The sequence below is a fragment of the Pimephales promelas genome, chromosome 19, assembly GCF_988280905.1.
Source record: "Pimephales promelas chromosome 19, fPimPro1.hap1.1, whole genome shotgun sequence".
In the NCBI taxonomy this organism is placed as follows: domain Eukaryota; kingdom Metazoa; phylum Chordata; class Actinopteri; order Cypriniformes; family Leuciscidae; genus Pimephales; species Pimephales promelas.
In genome coordinates this window covers 9,562,659-9,584,379 of record NC_142787.1, presented here as the reverse complement: position 1 = coordinate 9,584,379, position 21,721 = coordinate 9,562,659, and the positions used below count along the sequence as shown (strand labels likewise).

Genomic DNA, 21,721 nt, shown 5'->3' with positions numbered 1-21,721 from the left:
TAAAACCTGTCCATGCTTGAAATACGCTGTAAGTACTAATGAACATAGGCTATTCAGTTTTGATGAGAAAAAAAAACTAACTGTACGTCTGACCACTGATCTAACATTATATTTGAGATGTTCCCGATTCACATCCTGCCTAAATAGACTACTTAAAGCAAGGAAATGTTGCTCTTTTTGAAGTAATGTAATAGTTGAATGACGGGGGAATTATGAACTCGCCAAAACGGAAAAGAAAGCCCAACTGGATGCAGGATCAGATGCTGCTGGCCCAGTTGGTGCTGAAAAAAAAAAGAAAACATAATAAAAGGAAAATTCAGCACTGGGATATCAAGCAAAACTAAGTGTGTGAATGGGAGAGGATTTTTTTGCAGATCAATACCGTATTCCCACTTGTGTCTCGGACCTGGACGACTGCAAGAGGCGCTGGTGTGCAGTTACAGTCCTGGGTGAATGAGTTAGGAGTCCTCTCGACGACTTTTAAGCTGTCCCAGACTTAGGTGCTACTTTTAGGGCTAAAATGTTTCATGAATTACTCTTAGTGAAAAAATTGCGAGTCCTAAAGTTAGGAGTGACACACCCATTATTTTTAGGAGTTGCTCCTAAATTCGGTAGTTATTCACCCAGGATTGCCTAATGTGTGCAAAAATGTCGACACAAGTATGAATGCTGATGATACGGTAATTTTTACACATGCCCAAACTGCTGATGATGCAGCCCATCAGCTTTCATTTGCTTTAAATGATTTGCAAAAATGGCTGAATGATTCATGCTTGTGTCTTAATGTTAAAAAGACTGTATCAATGTTTTTTAGTAAACCTAAAACAACTGTGGCCAAAGTAAAAGTTTGTTTGGGTGGACAAGAATTAATTAATGTTGAGTGATTTAGGTATCTGGGAGTTCTGATTCGAAATTATCTTTTAAAAAAATATGTAAAAAAAGTCCTGAAAACTGTAAATGTTAATATACGGAAATTTAAACAGATTCTTTCATTATTAATGGATACAGTAACGGTCACGTTCTTGCACTCTATGATACTGGCTCATATTGAGTTGAGTACTGTATCACAAGTTGGTCTTATACGAGTTCTGCTGCTATTGGGCCAATTGAAGTATGCTGCAATTATCTGTATGCGCATTTGTAATAATTTCTAACGCTAAAGGTGCTTACTCCTTGTTTATTTGTGGGAAACTGAGGAGGAAAAATAGCGCATAAGGCAAGATAAGCTGTTATACCTTTTATTTTACTTAATTTGTATATTTTGTATTAATGTATTGGGTATTAATTTATCCTTGCACTCAATGGACTAAAAACTAGTTAACATTATTGTCCTAAAGTGTCAGGGCTTGACATGAACTTTTTGAGGCACTTGTCCTTCGGACAAGTAAATTTATGTTTCACTTGTCCATGCACAAAAGTCACGTGTCCAGGTAAAGATTTATAATTTTATCTAGGGCTGCACAATTTGGGGAAAATGACATATTTCGATTATTGAGGTCAATATTGCGGTTGTGATATGTGATTGCGATATAATAAACAAATGGTTTCATGAGTCAACTTGTTTGGTTCTAAACCAAATGCACACACAGATTAGTGATAATTCTGAAATTAGCAATAACAACTAAATGATTGATAACACCTATAATGATCAATAAGCCATTGATGTCTGGATAAAAATGAACTGTCTAACAGGTAGGACATATAGGGATCTTCGCCTGTGACTTCACGACGCGGTTACATGTGCTCTGGTTGGCAGAAAAGTAATGGCCGTTTGCCGCACAGTATTGTAAAGTCATAATTTAACCCAAAGATTGGGTACTGTATGGTGTATCATCTGTGTACACATACCCTTATAGATTAAGGGCAAATTATTGTATTTTCTTTGATACATTTTTACGTATATGTTGATGACCAATGTTATATATCAGAGGTAAGATCATTTTGATTCAAAATACAGCCCTTGGACAAATTACACCTCTATTTTACTCTAGTTGTAACAAATATACCAGTTATCCTTAGTTAACACAAGTAATATTCGTAATTATGACTTATAGGCATCTAAAGATTTGTACACCTTCATTGACTCTCTGGTAAACATAGATGGCATGTGATGAGATACAGGTAGATGTCGCCGAATGTCAAATCTGGCCATGTGTTCGGGCTTTTCGGGCCAGTTCTCACTCGGGTGATCTGGATCAGGCAGAGAACATGAACCCTGGTTATATAAAAACTTTACCTTATATTTCCTTTTAGCTTCTTCGTACAAAGAATTATCATTTGCTGACAGAACACATAGACTGCTGCGCATGTTTTGGTGCTTTCTGCCAACCAGTTCGCGCCCACGCCCATTTCGTGACGTCACATATGACGCTGGCGAACATCATAGCACGGGTTTCCTGTATACAAACAATCCCGGATGCGTGCGCATCCAGGGGGCAAAAAACGCTATCTGTATACAGAGTTCTGTAAAATAACATGGTAATTAACGTAGATTTTGCATTGTTTGTCAGTTCTTTTTGACTCGGTAATAAACTGCAATTTCAGAGTTGGATCTGTTTGTTTTTGTTTCATATTAATGTAACACGAATCAAAATCCGGACATACTGTGATGCATGTATGAATTATCATGTTAGACTAGTTAGTAATGTAATAGCCTCTATAGAGCCCGAATTTGCTTTTATATAAGTTGACCTTGTTAGTTTACGACCTGCAACATATAACTGCACACATATAACAATACTTTACTGTAAATCAAAGATTTGATGATGGATTATGCGGGAAGCCTTAGTAGCCTACCTCCGACCGTGGCGATTACATTAAATAAACTTACTCTCAGCAATGGTGAGATCTTGCCAGATCCCTACGCAATATCTGACCATCTTTGGATTGTGGATGACAAGAAGTGGCCAGCAATTATGGCCTGATAAATCTTATTCAGACACCAAGTGTGTATACAAGACAATGATTAACAGTTAGGGCGTACAAATCCCTTGATGGCATCAAGTTGATGCATACAACTCAACACGCAAAAATCCGGTGCAGCATCAGTATTTGACGAGCTGCACATGACCACATAGCACGTCGTCTGCACCGGATTTTTGCGTGTTGAGGTCATAATGTGCTCCCTAGTCAAAGGCAAGGCATTAAAGCCAATCATTATGGTGCCTGGGTGTATGTACATAAGGGCATTTTCACTAGCGACAACACCACCACTATGCTAGCCAAAAACCCTATACTCCGGTACGAAGACCGCGGGTCTTTTGCCCCCTGGTTGCGTGCGCAAGCAGTGATGGCGTAGCCGAGAAACCCATGTATACAGAAATTGAATAAAGTTATCAAACAGTCTGCGCTGCATAAATTATAAATTATATATAGACTACTCCTTATTAAAGCTACACAAGTTCTTTAGTCAAGAGCAGTGAGTAATTTTCTCTGTTCCCTTTGTTCTTTCATTAACTTTACTGACAGAACGCTTTATTGGTAGCTGGCCCTTTAAGAGCAGCCGTTGTGGACAAAGACGCGTATCTCACACGCGCCTCATTCTCTCATGAACTCTTTATGTCCATCATAAGACTGCTCTTATGTTATGAAGATACTTGACAAATGACGTTTTGGCTTAATTGTGTGTGTTGTTGATGTTCGTTCAAGCGCGAAAGAGAACTTCTGGCACGCGGTCTGTGCGAAAAATGTGTTCGTTTCAAATCGGTAAAATTAAATCTGTAAAATAGACGTAACGAGTGGCACATAACGTGAAGTAACATGGCATTTTATTTTGTTTGAAATTTAACTTGTCTGGTCGGACAACTAATTTTCTCTTCTACTTGTCCTACAAAAAATCCACTTGTCCACTTGTATTTTCACCGTGTGTACTGCCTGCGGAAACACTGCATCCTTAGGGGCTGCCATTGTTGTTTTGTATGGTTTCGCGGGCTATGTGACGTGAGAGCTCGTGACTGGGAGTACATGGATCTAGTACGAGTTCACGGGTGGGAAGTCACGGGTTTGACTGCCGTTACAGTGCACTTTCACGGGTATAAGGTTAGAAAAACACAGGTTACAGGTTGCCTGGAACACGGCATAATATTTCACTGTTTTACTGTATTTCTGATGTAATAAACACAGCTTTGGAGAGCAGAAGAGACTTTTAGAAACATTAGAGATCTCTCCGCCCCCGCAATGTGAATGAAAGTGGTGTGATGTGCTTCTTCTTTTTGTTCCTGTAGTTGATCTGCTCCAGTCTGGATGATCTCCGAGTCCTGATCAGCAAAACACAAGATCAGCTACAACAACTAAATGGCGGCAAAAAGAGATCTGTTAGTAAGAGAGGGATCGCACACACTCACAAACACCGCGCACACACACACACTCATAAACACACACACACACTCACTGACACACTCAATCATTTAAACACACCCACACACACACTCTCAAACTCATTCTGTCCCACACACATATACTCGCACATACTCTCACACTCTTTCACATACACACACTCACTCTCTCTCTTTCTCTCCCACATATGCACACACACTCACACTCTCTCATACACACATTCTCTCAGACACTTTTAATGTGAAATTTTATGAATTTGTTATTTCCCAAACCCAGAGTAACTATAGAGACTTGTAAACGTGTGTGTGTGTGTTTATTCCAGGACCGACGGCCGAACAGAAGATCCGCTGTGAAAGAGTTGCACGTCACACTAATCCGGCTGCTAAACGAGCTGTTGCCATGGGAACCCAAACTCGTCAAGGCCTTCCAGAGGAACAGGTCTGTGCCTCCGTTATCTTGTGTCGGTCCGGTTCAGTGAACGCCAGTGTGCTAGTGAGACACACACGTTCATGATGATAGATGGGACATTTTCAATCTGTGCAATTCCACTTCCCCATAGCTGAATAAAATACGTTTTATGTACTTATCGAGCCACTATTGAGAATCCTGACTGAGAATTCAGTCTTTCACTCTTTTGACCGATACTTTGTGTTATTCTTACACACAGCATTAGCACTGACAAGCTTTCACTGAACAATTCACAACACAACTGATAACACATAACATGGATACACACATTAATACCATTGATCAGCTCTACCAAACGTGGATGTTTTTTTCCACTAAGAAATGAACATTGTTATTATGTTTTGATTGATACTATGAAGCTGCTTTAATGCAATCTATATTGTGAAAAAGGCTATATAAATATACTTGACAAGAAACAGATACACATACATGAGGAATAATAATATTACTCCTGATTTACAGGTAGATAGTGTCTATTGAAATAAAGATAACTAAGGCATCTATAAAAATAAAAGGAAAACATTTAAAAAAGAGAAACGAGACACTCTTGGGAAAAAGCAAGAGTTTTCCGTCGTACTGCGATGACACACTTCACTGCGTGCTCTCCCTCCTCCTTGAGGCGATGTGTTCCTGGTAACAGCTCTGTGAAGTCATCCCTGTCTTTGTCCTCAACAGAGCGCGCTTGAAAAAGGAATGTGACGACTTCAGAAAGCACCCTGAATATGAGCAGTTCACCAGGGAGCGCGTGGAGACGTGTGTGTGTCAAGATGGCTCGCTCTCTGCAGAGACCGGATGCATACAGGATGGGGGAGTTGGAGCTGTGGAGGGCCACTCTGAGCCAGCAACCGGTGAGCCAGGGGAAAGATGCTCATTTAACTATTGCATAGACTTTTCTGACTGTAGTTAGTGTGTAATGTTGCTGTTTGAGCACAAACACCTTCTGCAAAGATACGACGCTCAGAGTTCAGAGCAAAGAGATATTTTTTTTACTTTAAACATACTATAAAAAATATCTGTGTGTTATTTTGAGCTGAAACTTCACACACCCACACTCTGGGAATATCAGAGACTTATTTTACATCTTGTGAAACCCCTTCAAAGTACTTGAACAGGGTTTCTGTGGGGTCTTAAGTCTAAAAAAGTCAAAAATTTCAAAATCACAACTTAAGGCCTTAAAAAATCTTAAATTTGCTGAAGTATTGTGTTCTAGGTCTTAAATCATTTTAAACGCATCTTAATTTTTTTACGTCCATGTAGGGCTGAACGATTTTGGAAAATAATCTAATTGCGATTTTTTTTTTCGATTGCGATTTAATTAGGGCTGCAACAACTAATCGATAAAATCGATTATAATCGATTATGAAAGTCATTATCGATTAGTTGGTCTGATTACGTCACGGGGATTGTTTACATGGAACATGCGCTTCTTACATGCGCTTCATGAGGCGCACATGCAGTCTCTCTCCCTCGCCGCTCTACCCTGTCTCGCGCGCGCAACACGGAAAGGTTTGGAGCACATTATCTCCTGTCTCGCACGCGCACTCTTGATTCCGTGTGTTTGAACTAATTTGCGGGCATCAGGAAACCGCTATCAATATGCAGCATACACGAAAATCCTTCACCTTACGGTAAATTCGCCGTTTTGAAACCAAAATAGGTGACCTACGTTAATCGTGTATACTTTATGAAGCCATACTATAGTATAATGTGAGATAGAAATGTATATTTAAGTCATTAAATTCAAGTTAACCTAAGCTTTTCCCTCCACTGCGGCTGTCAGTCATTCTCTATTCGGTGTTCAAACAGCGCGTCGCGTTACAACAGTTTACACATGATGATCTCTTTCCAAGATGATTCAATGTTATTATTATAATTGATCCGTAGATAAAGGTCCATGATGGTTTTTCTATCTTGCTAGACTTTTATTGCTGTAACTAATCACTTTCTACTGAGTGTCTGTTAGATCACAACACTATAGTAGAGTCAGCGCAGTATAATTGTTCTTCACGTGCACAGTAGCCTAACTGAAATTTAAAACTGTTAAAAGAAAAGGCTTAATAAACTATTGCATAGATACTGTATAATACACAGTCAATATGTCTTTCTCTTTCCTTGGTGCTTTTAACTTTAATGCGGCGGACACTGAAGAGCTGCGCGCCGCCCTGTGACTCCGTGTTGCTTCAAGCGCATCATTCAGCGCTCGCGATGCGCATTTGCACTCTGTGCAGCTCTTTCATGATCATGTCATAATACTTCTGCGCAATGAAAGCTTATTAATAGCCTTTCTTGTTCTGTCCTATCTATTATATTTTGCTTCCTCACTAAACAGCTGTGCTTTACATTTAAAACAGCTGTGCATCTGATTTTTACGATGTTTTTCATGAATGTATAACAACAAAGAGCAATTTGTAACATTTTACCAGAGTTAGTGCTACACTTATTGTCTCTTATTTGTTCCCCACTAAGGAATGTTTTTTTCACTAAATGTTTAGATTTTATAAAATTATTGTGCACTTGTGATATTTCTAGGCTAAGTTTTGCTGAGTTATCCACTAATCTAGTTTACAATAGCATTTTTGTCATAGGTTATGGTCATATATATTTTTTTTATTTGTTGTTTTTCTTTATAATGAAGTTATCTGTATTAAGTAGATTGTTTAACACACAAAAGAGTGTGGTTTTTAGGGTTTTATTTTGTTATAATAAACAAAAAATGAAATATAATTTTTTTTATCCGATTAATCGATTATCAAAATAATCGTTAGTTGCAGCCCTAGATTTAATATGTGATTTTAAAAAAGTTATTTACCTTCTGTATTAGTCGACAAAGACAAGGAATAAATCATTGTACAGTAGGGATGGGAATCTTTTGATAGCTCATGATCCGATCTACTTTTTCTCTTATTAATTAATTTTAATAACTCTTAAAATATGTATTTAATTACATGTGAAAACACATACTTTAAAAAATAAATATATAAAAAACATTTAATTAAACCAATTACATGTTAAGAATTTTAAATAGGCTATATAAAATAATATAGCTTCAAAATATAAAAGCTAGTAAATAAAGAGAAACAAAAAAAAAAACATTACAAGCAATAAACAAAGAGTGGTCTCATTATTTAAAAGTAGGCTGTCTGAATGTTTTTCATTCAAGAGCTGGAGTGATTTTCCCCTCAGTTTAGATGCGTTAAGCTGCATTCACACTAATGCATATATCTCTTTTGAAATAATAAATGTGGTTTGTCCTGTTGGTTTAAGATATAACTGACCGTGTTTACATTAATTTCGCGTCATAAAAGCATTTTGACATGCAAGTACATTTAACCATGAGTCGCTCACGGCCGCATGCACGAGCGCTCTTCACAAAGCACGCGTTAGTATTTTAAAATGAAAGCAGCCTTCTCTGTGATTTTCATGGTTTTAATATATAAGCCAACTGCATTCCAAAAGACAAATAATGCCTCTGTGAAGCATTTGTAAAGAAAATTCCCGCGGGAGAGAACACGCACTGCAAGTGTAACGTTATAACATCAAGCAAAGCGGCAAAACCTGTTCAATGAAGCCTGCGAATGTCCTTGTAATTCGGTTCAATCCCGAACTTTATGAAATAACGTTACTATGTTTTGGAAGGTTCGAGCGGTGTCGTGTGTGTGAGTGAGGGAGCGAGAGAGCGAGAAAATAGAAATTTTATTCAGCTATGGGGAAGTGGAATTTTAGCGATACTTGGCATAAAAAATCTGAAGTTTGGATTAGATTTTGCTGATTTGGATTTTGGATTTTGCCAACCCTAAAAGCGGAGGTGCTCTAGGTTCTCCACACGGTGACAAGACATTGTCCTACATTGTTTCAAACGATGTTTCCGGACTCTGACATTGCTAAATCCTTCATGTGCGGGAAAGATAAAATGGCCTACATTACGTGTTTTGGAATAGGGATTTTATTAAAACAGAAACATAACTAATTTCCAAAATCACGGGACCATTTGTGCTGATTTTCGACGAATGTTCAGTTTGAATAAATTAAATCACTTTGTGAATAATTTTGAGACTCTGCGTTTTCTTTGTACATTTTTTTTTCTTCGTGATATAGGTCTTAAATTTCATTCATAATGAAAGGTCTTAAAAAGTCTTAAATTTGACTTTGTGAAACCTGCAGAAACCCTTCTGAAGTTTTTGAAATGTAAGTCCTGGAAAACCCTTTAGAACAGCCGTATTTATGAAGAAGTGCTTGAAAAGTGCTTGAATTATTGAAAGACATTATATGGGAATTTATTTTGAATTTTATTGATCTTTTCACACAGTATTAAAGCTGCAGTCCGTCTGATATAGAGGCATTTCGCTCGGCTATGAGTGTGATATTGCTCATTAATATCCAAGTATATGATATAGCTTTCATTCTTCAGGTCAATCTGTCATAGTGTCCTTTCAATGGTTAAAGTTACCAGTCACTGCACGTGCTGCACTTTGTGTCTTTTTGTTTTATTAGCTTATTTTTATTTATCTATTTACTTTTTTTTATTTAAAATATAATGAAGGATATTGTTTGATAAATGAGATCTCTGAATGTAGTACTTGGAAAAATAAATAAGTAGTGCTGGAATTTCATTTGACAGTATCTGTACAATCCCTGGATATATTTGTTTGGACTGATCCATGCTTTCTTTTTGCAGAGAGTGTAAATCATCTAGGAAATCACGAATCAAGATGCCAAGTTGACAGACCTGAAATTGTCATGCAGTCGTCAGATTCTGGACCCTTCACACGCAGCTCAAGACGTCGCCAAAGCTGTGCAATCAGCGATGAGCTGACCCTGTGCAAAAAAGGCAAAACAGACCCAGAGAGCTCTTTAACATCAGAAGGTAATGTGCAAGCTGCATCCAGGGAACAAGCAACAGGGATCCCACAAGTGTTAGCATTGCCTCAGCCTTTGAGTGGTTTTCAGGGTTCTTGCAAACCCATCCAGGCACTTCTGGCCAAGAGTGTTGGAAACAAAGTGACCTTAATAAGTCATCCTAAATCTCCAGTGATGGCTCAGATTCTGCGGGATAACAACAAGACTTCTGTAGCTCTGCCGCCTATTCGATTATCAACTGCCTGTTCGCCAACTGAACCTGAAACTACTTCGACAACTGAAAGTACTGATCAAGTGGTTTACAAAACGGCGGGTGGCGTTGGGCTTCTCAGGAAAGGAATCACTTCTGCACAGACAATAACAGATCAAAAATCAATGCAACAAGTTGTTATACTGCCTTCAAATCTACTGATTCAAAGCGCTGAGAATAAGGCGTCTACATCTCTCCCTAAGACCGCAACATACTTGTCCAATGTTTCAGGCTTCACCATACCGGAAAACAGGGTTCCTGTTCAGCAAGTGGCACCATTAAAAGACACCAGCACTGCCAGAACACCATCTGCTGTAGTTACTCCCAATTTAAGGACTTTAAAGAGTGTTTCTGGAGGTTCTGCCATTCCTAAAAAGACTCCTGAGCCAAAGGTGGTCGTGAATAAATCAGATAGTAGGGGTCCGACCAAACCTGACGCTAACCAGGAGCTCCGGACAGTGTGCATTAGAGACTCGCAGTCTATCCTTGTCACTACGAGAGGAGGGAACACTGGGGTGGTAAAGGTTCAGACGTCTGAGAGTGGAACGGGGTCATTGCCTCCAAGTCCTGTTTTTACCATATCGCCGCAACTCCAAGCCTTTCTCGTGTCGAAATCTTCCACGTCCATTACGCAAGCGGTTTCGGCCACCGTTTCTGCTAATTCTTTACTTGGAGTCATTCCTCAGTCGAACAGAGTCAGCTCATCGACTTTCGTGCCCAGAACTGTCCCTCAATCAACCCTGAATCAGAATAGCAGTGATTTGGCCAAAACATCGATCCCTGGTAAATCTCCAATCCTGTCCACGAGCAAAGACATCCAAGGCTTTCAGGAGGATACAGTCTCCAAATGTGGAACGAAACCTTTACAAAAAAGGCCTCTACCAGGAGGCCGAACTGCTTTCCAAAAGGTTTTCCTCGTCTCACCTTCACCGAATATTCCTTTGCCAGCATCAAAGGTCAGCGCTACTACAGCAACCTGTACTTTGCCTGGATCAAGAGTCATGTTTATAAGTAACTCAGCACTTAATATTCAAAATGAGGCGTCATCTTCAGACGTCAACATATCCTCTACTAGTACACCAGCGTTGAAGGTCATTCCCAAGTTGGGGACAACTTTATCCTGCACTTCTGTTGGTACAAGCATCCAAAGTTTCAGTGTCCCAGGGTTGATGTCAGGAATACTCGGTACAAATAAGAATATGCCGTCAGCAACCGAAGCCTCTGTGAAAACTACACCCGTGATCGTCTCCAGAGTTCCAGCGACGTCAACTTCAAGTGGACTACAGATTGGACAAAAGACCTGTTTGGTTGCAAGCGGAAATCTGTCAGAAAGTTCTCTGAAAGTACCTGGGACTGTTGATGGGAAAACTCTCACGTTTTCAACGCTAGGCACCGGCCACATGGCTTCTTCTGCACTTTTATCAGTTGTAAAACCAGATGTACCTTCATCGATTTCAACATTAAATGCTCTGCACTGTAAACCGACTATATCTTCCTCTTATTCAGGAAGCCTTATTAACAAACACACTACATTACCAGTTGATGTTAACATTGATAAGACACCAATGATCACATCAATTTGCACTTCACGTTCACTGGTCAAGACAACAACTTCTGGACTATCCAGTCCTCTTGCATTGAGTCCAGTGGTCATGACCTCTGGGCTCCGACCTCCGACCTCTACCGCCAAGAGTGTCCAGGAGAAAATAGTGATTAATACCACTGCCCCACTTGCCCCTGGAACTCAACTCCTGATCAATAACACCAGATTTGTTGTACCTTCTCAAGGACTTGCACCTGGCAGCCATGTTCTGCTCATCAACTCTTGTCCTGGAGGGATGCAAGGCTTAAGTTCTGCTTCCCCCGTTCCTCGAGGTCTAAACACTTCAACTCCTGTTACCGTTCCTTCAGTTGTGCAAGGAATTAGATTGGTAACACCAGTCAGGCTACCCTCACCAAAAGTTGGACTTTCTGATCAAATCAATCAACAACTGAGCACAAAAACGCCAATGAGTGTGTCTGGTCTCTCACAAGCTCTACGCTCTGGTGTATCATCAGACATTGTGAGACTACCAATCTTTCAAACCTCAGTTACACCATCACAAGGTATCAAAGAAACCTCTCCTCTTCAAGGAGGTTTACTAAGCACAACTTCTCCGATGCTCTTGCAAGGAAGACCATCCCAAAACCAAGTGGTACCCACAATAAAAACTTCAGTTGCACATCATTCACCATTGGTAAATGCTCCACCCATTAACAGCACGATATCACGGATGCAGAAACTTCCTGTTGCAATGGTTCCACCAATCGGCGGTGCAACCAACGCCAGTCCAGCCACTCCTATTGCAAGTGTTCCTCCGTATATGAACTCAGTGATAATGACACCTATCAGACCCAGGACAATCGGAAAATCTCCTATTTCACCCCATCCACTACAAGGTCAAAACATGGTTCCCAGCCCTAGCAAACTGCTGTTGAGTCCAGATGGTGCCATTTTAAATATAGTTCAAGCTTCAAGCATACAAGTGTTGGCAAAGCCAGTGGTTAGTTCCTCCCCGAGTAGTGTTACTGTACCTACTTTAAACACAAATGATCCAATGAGAAAACCAGATGCATTGGAGAGATCGAATCACTGAAGTCACTGTGGAGGTCATCTGTTGTTTCCGGTTGTGATTATGGAGGATGCTTTTCTTACTTAGTATTTTTGTCTTGTTTCCAGTCCAAATATCTAAAAATTCTTAAATCACGATGCATTTACTAGATGAGTAAAATACCATAAGATATTATGTCTTGTTTTCTGGGCAAATAAATACAAATTAAGAGTTGTCTGCCAAATAAAGAGAAAAATAATTGTTTCTGTTTGAATTACAATTATTTTTCTTACCCCATTGGTAGATAAATTTGGTTGTTTTAAGCAAAAACTCACTTAATTTTGAATTATTTGCCCAGAAAACAAGACATAATATCATATGTGATTTTCCTTATCTAGTAAATACATCTTGATTTAAGAATTTTTATATACTTGGAGTGGAAACAAGACAAAGTAAGAAAAGCATTTTTTGCAGTGAGTCTGTTCATTGATTCGAATAAGTTGGTATTGTGCAGGCTTCCTTTGGTTCCTTTTCCCCCAATGTTGGAGTTTAAACTAAATATTATATAATATTTAGTGCATTATATATAATATTTTGTGCATTTTGCCCTTTACAATACACATTGAGGGACAATTGGTTATGCTTAGAGTTGGTTTCACCAAGAGAAATTTGGAGATTTTGAATGGCCAGTAATGTACATAACAGTATTTGTTTGGCTGACTCTTTTCTACTCCATTTGTATGCAAAGGTTTGAATGTTTTGTAGCATTTTCCATTAAATGATTAATATTATTCTGTAGAACAGTCTTCAGTCTACTTAAGAGTATGTCTGGCAGTAGTAGTGCATTCAGGCATAGGTTGAGTACTATCAGATGTTATCTGACAACAGTTTGGTTTTGTGTTTCCTCTATATTCATGACAATAAACTTGGCATATATTTATGACTGAAGTAAAAACATTGGTGTGCTGTGCCCGTCCTTTGAGTCCATTAAACAATTAGAAGATTCCAGACTGTTTTTATTTAAAATGTAGTTCTGGGCAACGATTAATCGCATCCAAAATCAAAGTTTGTGTTTACATAATTATGGCTTACAGCTTATGAAAACCCCAAATTCAAAATTAGAATATTGTGAAAAGGTTTTCATATCTGTAAGCCATAATCATCATTATAACAAATAAAGGCTTGAAATATCTCACTTAGCATGTAATGAATCTATATAATATATTAGTTTCACCTTTTAAGTTGAATTACTGAAATAATTTAATTTTTGCACAATATTCAAATTTTTCGAGTTTCACCTAAACGTATAATTATTTTGTATATAAATACACACAAATGCATGTATATATTTAAGAAAAAAATGTGTTATTTATTTATATTATAAATGATATATACACACACATATATATATACAGTATCCACATGCAAATATTTCTTTAACTTTGGTTTTGAATTCGATTAATTGTTGTCCAGCACTATTAAAATTACATTTTAGTTTTCTGATTTATTTAATAGCTTTTCATCAGCTCTCAAACCCTTTCTTTTTCTTTACTTGGAAAAACAAATGCAGTCTTTGTTCTTTACATGAATTGTTTAATTGCGTTGCATTGAACAGTGATGCCCGTTCACTTTTTAAGAAGCTCAGCATCTCTTCATAGAAACTTGGCTTTTCTGGGAAAGGCGAGGAATATGAGGGTACAAGTTTCATTTCGGTTGTTAACTTACAATTATACATTTGGAAAGAAGTGCATATGTTTGAAAAAGATTAGTTTAAAATCATCAGTAACGTGAATGTGTGCAGAAATAAACTTGCAAAATCTGGTATTTAAACAATTTATACCTTGAAGTAAACTAGAACTTTATTTAAATGCTTTATTTAAACTCATTAGCTTCAAGTCTGACCATTGATATTCTGTTAAAAGGCGCTTTGGTGCGAGAGATTCTTCAGTCCTTGAGCTCTGCTGTGAATCGTCAGGATCAGGGGTTGAGCGATGCTTCTGTTCATCCTGCCCTTAAACACACGTTTCAGGATCTCCTCGATTGCTCTCCAGCAAATTAAGCTCTTCATGGGGAGTAAGGAGGAGGAGACGGCCCTGAGACGAGCTTCTCGTACGCTGGAGGAGCGTTGGGAATCTGGAGGAGAGACAGCAGCATCTGTAAGTAAACTATCATGAAGAAGAGCAACGCATGAAACTACAAACATCATCAGGAGCTTCCGTCCAGAGGGACGTGCAAACAGATGATGGAGAGCCTCAGTGAGCAGGTCTGACCAAGAACATTTGGTAACGCTTCATTTTACAGTACAGTACTTAAAGTGTACTTGCAGTACCTAGAAAGTACTGGCTAACATAAGGTAAGTACATGGAACAGGGGTAGGTTCAGGGTTAGTACTAGTTATTACCCAGTAATTGTAGTTACTAAATAAGTACATAGTATTTACATGGGTAACTGGACTATAAAAGGAAGCGTTACCGAACATTTTAATAAAGTTCCCACTGTCAAGAAACGTTTGTGCAATGGAAGAGTTCAGTGAATGTTAAATGTGTGTCATGGGTGGTAAATGAGTGTGTCTATAGTTCTGCAGGTAAATGAGTGTGTGTGTGTGTGTGTGGTTCTGGTAAATAAGTGTGTCTGTAGTTCTGCAGGCAAATGAGTGTGTGTCTTTAGTTCTGCAGGCAAATATGTGTGTGTGTGTGTGTGTGTGTGTGTGTGTAGTTCTGCAGGTAAATTTGTGTGTGTGTGTGTGTAGTTCTGCAGGTAAATGTGTCTGTGTCTACTTCTGGTAAATGATTGTGCATCTAGTTCTGCAGGTAAATGAGTGCGTGTGTGTCTGTAGCTCTGCAGGTAAATGAATATGAGTGTGTGTCTGTAGTTCTACTGGATGGAAACAGTGTCTGTAGTTCTGCAGGTGGGTGTGTGTGTGTAGTTCTGCAGGTAAATGAGTGTGTGTGTATTTTTGCAGGTAAATAATTGTTTGTGTAGAGGTCTGCAGGTAAATGAGTGTGAGTGTGTATCTGTAGTTCTCCAGGTAAATGAGTGTGTGTCTGTAGTTCTCCTGGTAAATGAGTGTGTGTCTGTAGTTCTGCAGGTAAATGAACGTGCGTCTGTAGTTCTCCTGGTAAGTGTGTGTGTGTGTGTGTGTGTGTGTGTGTGTGTGTGTGTCTGTAGTTCCACATGTAAATGAGTATGTGTCTGTAGTTCTGCAGGTAAATGAGTGTGTGTCTGTAGTTCTGCAGGTAAATGAGTGTGTCTGTAGTTCCGCGGGTAAATGAGTGTGTGTCTGTAGTTCTGCAAGTAAATGAGTGTGTAGTTCTGCAGGTAAATGAGTGTGTCTCTGTATTTCTACAGGTAAATGAGTGTGTGTCTGTAGTTTTGCAGGTAAATGAGTGTGTGTCTGTAGTTCTGCGGGTAAATGAGTGTGTGTCTGTAGTTCTGCAGGTAAATGAGTGTGTCTGTAGTTCCGCAGGTAAATGAGTGTGTGTCTGTAGTTCTGCAAGTAAATGAGTGTGTAGTTCTGCAGGTAAATGAGTGTGTCTCTGTATTTCTACAGGTAAATGAGAGTGTGTCTGTAGTTCTGCAGGTAAATGAGTGTGTGTCTGTAGTTTTGCAGGTAAATGAGTGTGTCTGTAGTTCCGCAGGTAAATGAGTGTGTGTCTGTAGTTTTGCAGGTAAATGAGTGTGTCTGTAGTTCCGCAGGTAAATGAGTGTGTGTCTGTAGTTCTGCAAGTAAATGAGTGTGTTGTTCTGCAAGTAAATGAGTGTGTAGTTCTGCAGGTAAATGAGTGTGTCTGTAGTTCTGCAGGTAAATGAGTGTGTGTCTGTAGTTCTGCAAGTAAATGAGTGTGTAGTTCTGCAGGTAAATGAGTGTGTCTCTGTATTTCTACAGGTAAATGAGTGTGTGTCTGTAGTTTTGCAGGTAAATGAGTGTGTGTCTGTAGTTCTGCGGGTAAATGAGTGTGTGTCTGTAGTTCTGCAGGTAAATGAGTGTGTCTGTAGTTCCGCAGGTAAATGAGTGTGTGTCTGTAGTTCTGCAAGTAAATGAGTGTGTAGTTCTGCAGGTAAATGAGTGTGTCTCTGTATTTCTACAGGTAAATGAGAGTGTGTCTGTAGTTCTGCAGGTAAATGAGTGTGTGTCTGTAGTTTTGCAGGTAAATGAGTGTGTCTGTAGTTCCGCAGGTAAATGAGTGTGTGTCTGTAGTTTTGCAGGTAAATGAGTGTGTCTGTAGTTCCGCAGGTAAATGAGTGTGTGTCTGTAGTTCTGCAAGTAAATGAGTGTGTTGTTCTGCAGGTAAATGAGTGTGTCTGTAGTTCTGCAGGTAAATGAGTGTGTCTGTAGTTCCGCAGGTAAATGAGTGTGTGTCTGTAGTTCTGCAAGTAAATGAGTGTGTAGTTCTGCAGGTAAATGAGTGTGTCTGTAGTTCTGCAGGTAAATGAGTGTGTCTCTGTATTTCTACAGGTAAATGAGTGTGTGTCTGTAGTTCTGCAGGTAAATGAGTGTGTGTCTGTAGTTTTGCAGGTAAATGAGTGTGTCTGTAGTTCCCCAGGTAAATGAGTGTGTGTCTGTAGTTTTGCAGGTAAATGAGTGTGTCTGTAGTTCCGCAGGTAAATGAGTGTGTGTCTGTAGTTCTGCAAGTAAATGAGTGTGTTGTTCTGCAGGTAAATGAGTGTGTCTGTAGTTCTGCAGGTAAATGAGTGTGTCTGTAGTTCCGCAGGTAAATGAGTGTGTGTCTGTAGTTCTGCAAGTAAATGAGTGTGTAGTTCTGCAGGTAAATGAGTGTCTGTAGTTCTGCAGGTAAATGAGTGTGTCTCTGTATTTCTACAGGTAAATGAGTGTGTGTCTGTAGTTCTGCAGGTAAATGAGTGTGTGTCTGTAGTTTTGCAGGTAAATGAGTGTGTGTCTGTAGTTCTGTGGGTAAATGAGTGTGTGTCTGTAGTTCTGCAGGTAAATGAGTGTGTGTCTGTAGTTCTGTGGGTAAATGAGTGTGTGTCTGTAGTTCTGCAGGTAAATGAGTGTGTGTCTGTAGTTCTGTGGGTAAATGAGTGTGTGTCTGTAGTTCTGCAGGTAAATGAGTGTGTGTCTGTAGTTCTGCAGGTAAATGAGTGTGTGTCTGTAGTTCTGTGGGTAAATGAGTGTGTGTCTGTAGTTTTGTGGGTAAATGAGTGTGTGTCTGTAGGACTGCGGGTAAATGAGTGTGTCTGTAGTTCTGCAGATAAATGAGAGTGTGTCTTTTGTTCTGCAAGTAAATGAGTCTGTTTCTGTAGTTCATACACACACACATCCTCATACATGTACACACACATGCACATACATATACACACACACACATACACTCATTCACACACACACACACACACTCACATACATACCGGTGTATATATATATACACACACACACTCACTCATCCACATACACTCACACAAATACACCCTCTCCTACACACACATGCACATACATGCACACACATACACACTCACACACATGCATTTACATACTCACATACCCACACATACACATTAACACACATTTACATACACACCCATAAACATACACACTCACACACACGCACATACATATACACACTCACAGACATGCACATACATAAACACACATACTCACACAAACATGCACACACACACACACACCCTTACACACACATATATACACACACACATACAATCAAACATTCACTCTCACACACGCGCTTGCACACACTCGCTCACTCACACACATACAAACTCAAACACGCACAGTCGCACACACATTCCAGTTGTTTGTAATCCCCACATCATGAGTAATGATGCCAACTAAAGGTCTTTCTGCCCTTCAGCGGGTCACATGCCTCCTTTATCCCCTCTGGAATTCTGGGTAATAAGAGCTTGGTTAGTCTTATTCTCTGAAACTAAATGTGGCAGAAAGAAAAAAAAAACACTGATTTGTAGAAGGAACCACTGAAGGACAGAAAAACAGATGTAAGAGTGAGTGAGTGTGTGTGAGAGAGTAAGTGTGTGTTGAGTGTGTGTATGTGAGCGAGTGAGTGACTGAGTGAGTGTGTACGTGTGTGTGTGTTGTACCGCTGGTCGCAGGTTGCGGAGTTCGTTCAGGGCCACTTTGTTCTCCTCTCCAGATCCAGACTCACTGTGCTGACCCGTCCTCATCATCTCTCTCCACGACTGACCACTGACATTCTGAAACACACACACATCGGGACCCGAGAGGTAAGAGTCACAGGATCCAATCCCACTATCATCACAGCTGGACTTCTGGAAACCCCACAGCATCTTATCACTACTGTCTAAAAAAGATTTCATGCGTTTTGCCCCAATTAAAGAATATAATATCATGACAAACCCACTATTTTAGCTTTATGAATATTGACATCTCGTTATGACATCATTGTATGCGTGATCACCTGACCCTCCTGTGCGTCACATGACTCACCCGGATCATCTTGTACCCGCCCCGTCGCCGGTAGAACCAGCATCCCATAATGAGCAGCGCTGTGAGGATCACTGCCAGTAATGCGATTCCTGCAGCCCTACACACACATATATACACACACTCACGTTAGATGAAGCATATCTAGTTTCCCCAGGTGTGTGTGTGTGTGTGTGTGTGTGTGTGTGTGTCGTCTTCTCTCACTCTTCAGCTCTGATAAATCCTGCTCCTTTTCTGCTGGAGAAATGAACACTGAATTCTCCTCGAGACACTGAACCTGATCCACCGTAAGACATGATCAGTAACCACTGAAAAATGATGATCATAAACACTTAAATATGACAAACACTGCAGTCCTTCATCATCAATATATACAAGATAGAGTGAGATATGAATTCATAAATGCAGAGATCAGTCTCAGGAAAACACGGCCAGGTCTAACTCACCCCAAAAGTCAAAATAATTATATTTTGCCCGACATTAAAGCATGTTTACATTTCCATGAATATTTATTGTATTGTGTAATTATTACATTTGACCTCTATATTCTCATTTACTGATGTTTTACTTTCGAATTTTATTCTTGATTGGTATTTGATTCTCATTACTGCAATAGTTATTTTTTCAGTACAAATATATTTTGATGATAAATTTAAGTACGTACAACAAACTACATTACAATCGAAATAACATATTTTTACATTACAGTAATGAAAAAAATATTTTAATTGTCTCAATGTCACAATGTAAAACATTATTTATGGCCTTAATAGAGTTAATTTTTTTAAATGCAAAATATATTTTCTTATATTTGAGTTATATTATAATCTGGACATGTTAAGAAATTTTTTTGAATTCACATTACATGATGTAAATCTGACAAATAAACATTAAGTGGAAAGAAACATCTGAATTGAATAAAATTCAATCTATGCAGCAAATGTACTGAAATGGGTTTCGTACACCACAAATAATGCTGTTCTTAGTATGTTCATCTTGTTTCCAGTCCATCTATCTAAAAATACTTAAATCAAGACGCATTTAGATGAATAAAAGGACGTATGAAATTCAGTGTTGTTTCCTGATAAATAATACAAATGAAAATTTAGTTTTTGCTTAAACAAGTCAAATTATCTGTCAATGGGGTCAGAAAAATAATCGTTTTCCATTTGAAATAAGATTTTCATTGGCAAATACCCCATTGGCAAATACTTTAGCTTGTTTTAAGCATTAAATTTATTCACATTACTTGTGTAATTACATTTTTAACAAGAGAATTCCTTATGTCATTTTACTTTAAATAGGATTAAAATTGCATCATTTACACAAATATTAAGAAAAGCATTTTTTGCAGTGATGGAAGAGAAAGGGATCTTACCTGAACTGATGCTGTGATTCCTGAGAGCGTCTGCTGTTTGAGAGAGCGTGTGTGTGTGTGTGTCATTCAGAGCGGCTCCGAAAGCCCTTGAGAAGTACTCATGACCGTCACGGGTTCAGCTCACACACTCCATCTGACTGTCTGCTGACTAACCCCCTGCGTTTACCACGGTACCTGACCTCGGATCAAGAGGATTAATGTTGGGTGAAACAGTTTAACTATAGATTAGACAGAAAACGAATGTTTATACTCTGGTTGAAAGTGTGTGAAATCAGTTTCCACTTATGGTGTTGGTTAATGCAGATATTGTAAATCGTCTCTTTATTTCAGCTACTAATTAAGGACATTTTGGTCATATTTTAATTCCATAAATATAGTATTTTAAAGCTGTCGGGTAAATAGAGTAAAGTTGCTGTGTGTGTGTGTGTGTGTGGTTAGTTGTCACAGCCAGTAAAAAGGAGTGCAACTGGAAGAAAACTAAACTAGAGGTATTTTGGATTTCATGGAAGGAGAGCTCGACTGCATACAGAGAGGCCTTAAAAACAGCTAGATCTGCTTATTTTTCAAACCTATTAAAAGAAAAGAACCAAACCCCTTTGTATTTATTTGAAAAAGTTGCTAAACTAACGAAAAATAAAGTTTCAAGTCCAGAAGTTTCCAAGCAGCACAGCAGTAATGACTTTAGATCCATAAGATCCATAATATCAGGGAGAAAATGATTTGCTCTTATCATCCGATCGTGGTTGTATCTCTCTAGTGTTACTTGATCTTGATGCTGCATTTGACACAGTTGATCACAACATTCTTTTAAATAGACTCAAAAATAATGTTGGCATTAGTGGAATTGTATTAGCATGGTTTAAATCTGACCGTCATTTTGTAGCAGTAAACGAAGAGATGTCTTATCGATCACAAGTTCAGTATGGCATACCGCAAGACTCAGTACTAGGATCACTGCTGTTCACTCTGTACATGCTACACACACACACACACACACATACTCTGTACATGCTACACACACACACACACACACACACACACACAGCAAGAGATTATCTGTCAAATTTGTGAGTTCATAACTAAATGCCATTCACTGAATTAACTTGCAGGAGTGTAACTTGCAGTCAATAGAATTAAAGGCATTATAAACCATTTTATAATGCATTCAAATGTGATTGAATTAGTATTTTACTTCAATTAAAGTTTTTTAGAACTGAAAATATTTGCACAAGAAAAAGCCACAGCTTTGTCCTTGCCTCATGAGATGCAGGCTATAAAACTAATAAATGTTCTTTTGTAGTTTCACAAATGGAAAATTACATATAGTTCATGCATATCCAGAGTTAACTGTAACTTATATTTAGCACAGTAAACAGTAGATTAACTGCTTTTTTCATCTTTTTCCA

General features: G+C 38.8%; 2 protein-coding genes across 3 annotated transcripts in view; one reads left to right on the top strand and one right to left on the bottom strand.

The window, feature by feature from the left end:
- Window positions 1-13,456, top strand: part of brd10 (bromodomain containing 10) — a 34,309-nt gene extending 20,853 nt beyond the window's left edge. For both annotated transcript variants that reach the window (XM_039663960.2, XM_039663958.2), the window contains exons 7-10: window positions 4,224-4,313; window positions 4,658-4,773; window positions 5,479-5,651; window positions 9,479-13,456. In XM_039663960.2, the coding sequence (XP_039519894.2) occupies window positions 4,224-4,313; window positions 4,658-4,773; window positions 5,479-5,651; window positions 9,479-12,546 (3,447 nt within the window). In that variant the 3' untranslated portion in view covers window positions 12,547-13,456. The remainder of the gene's footprint in view (window positions 1-4,223; window positions 4,314-4,657; window positions 4,774-5,478; window positions 5,652-9,478) is intronic.
- Window positions 13,457-14,050: 594 nt separating this feature from the next.
- mlana (melan-A) lies at window positions 14,051-20,955 on the bottom strand. The gene is made up of 5 exons (XM_039663948.2): window positions 20,316-20,955; window positions 19,142-19,245; window positions 18,941-19,037; window positions 18,574-18,687; window positions 14,051-14,634 (listed from the first exon to the last, which is right to left on the bottom strand). The coding sequence occupies exons 1-5, from the start codon at window positions 20,379-20,381 to the stop codon at window positions 14,566-14,568; spliced, it is 450 nt and encodes a 149-aa protein (XP_039519882.1). The 5' UTR covers window positions 20,382-20,955; the 3' UTR covers window positions 14,051-14,565.
- Between the last annotated feature and the right edge of the window lie 766 nt (window positions 20,956-21,721).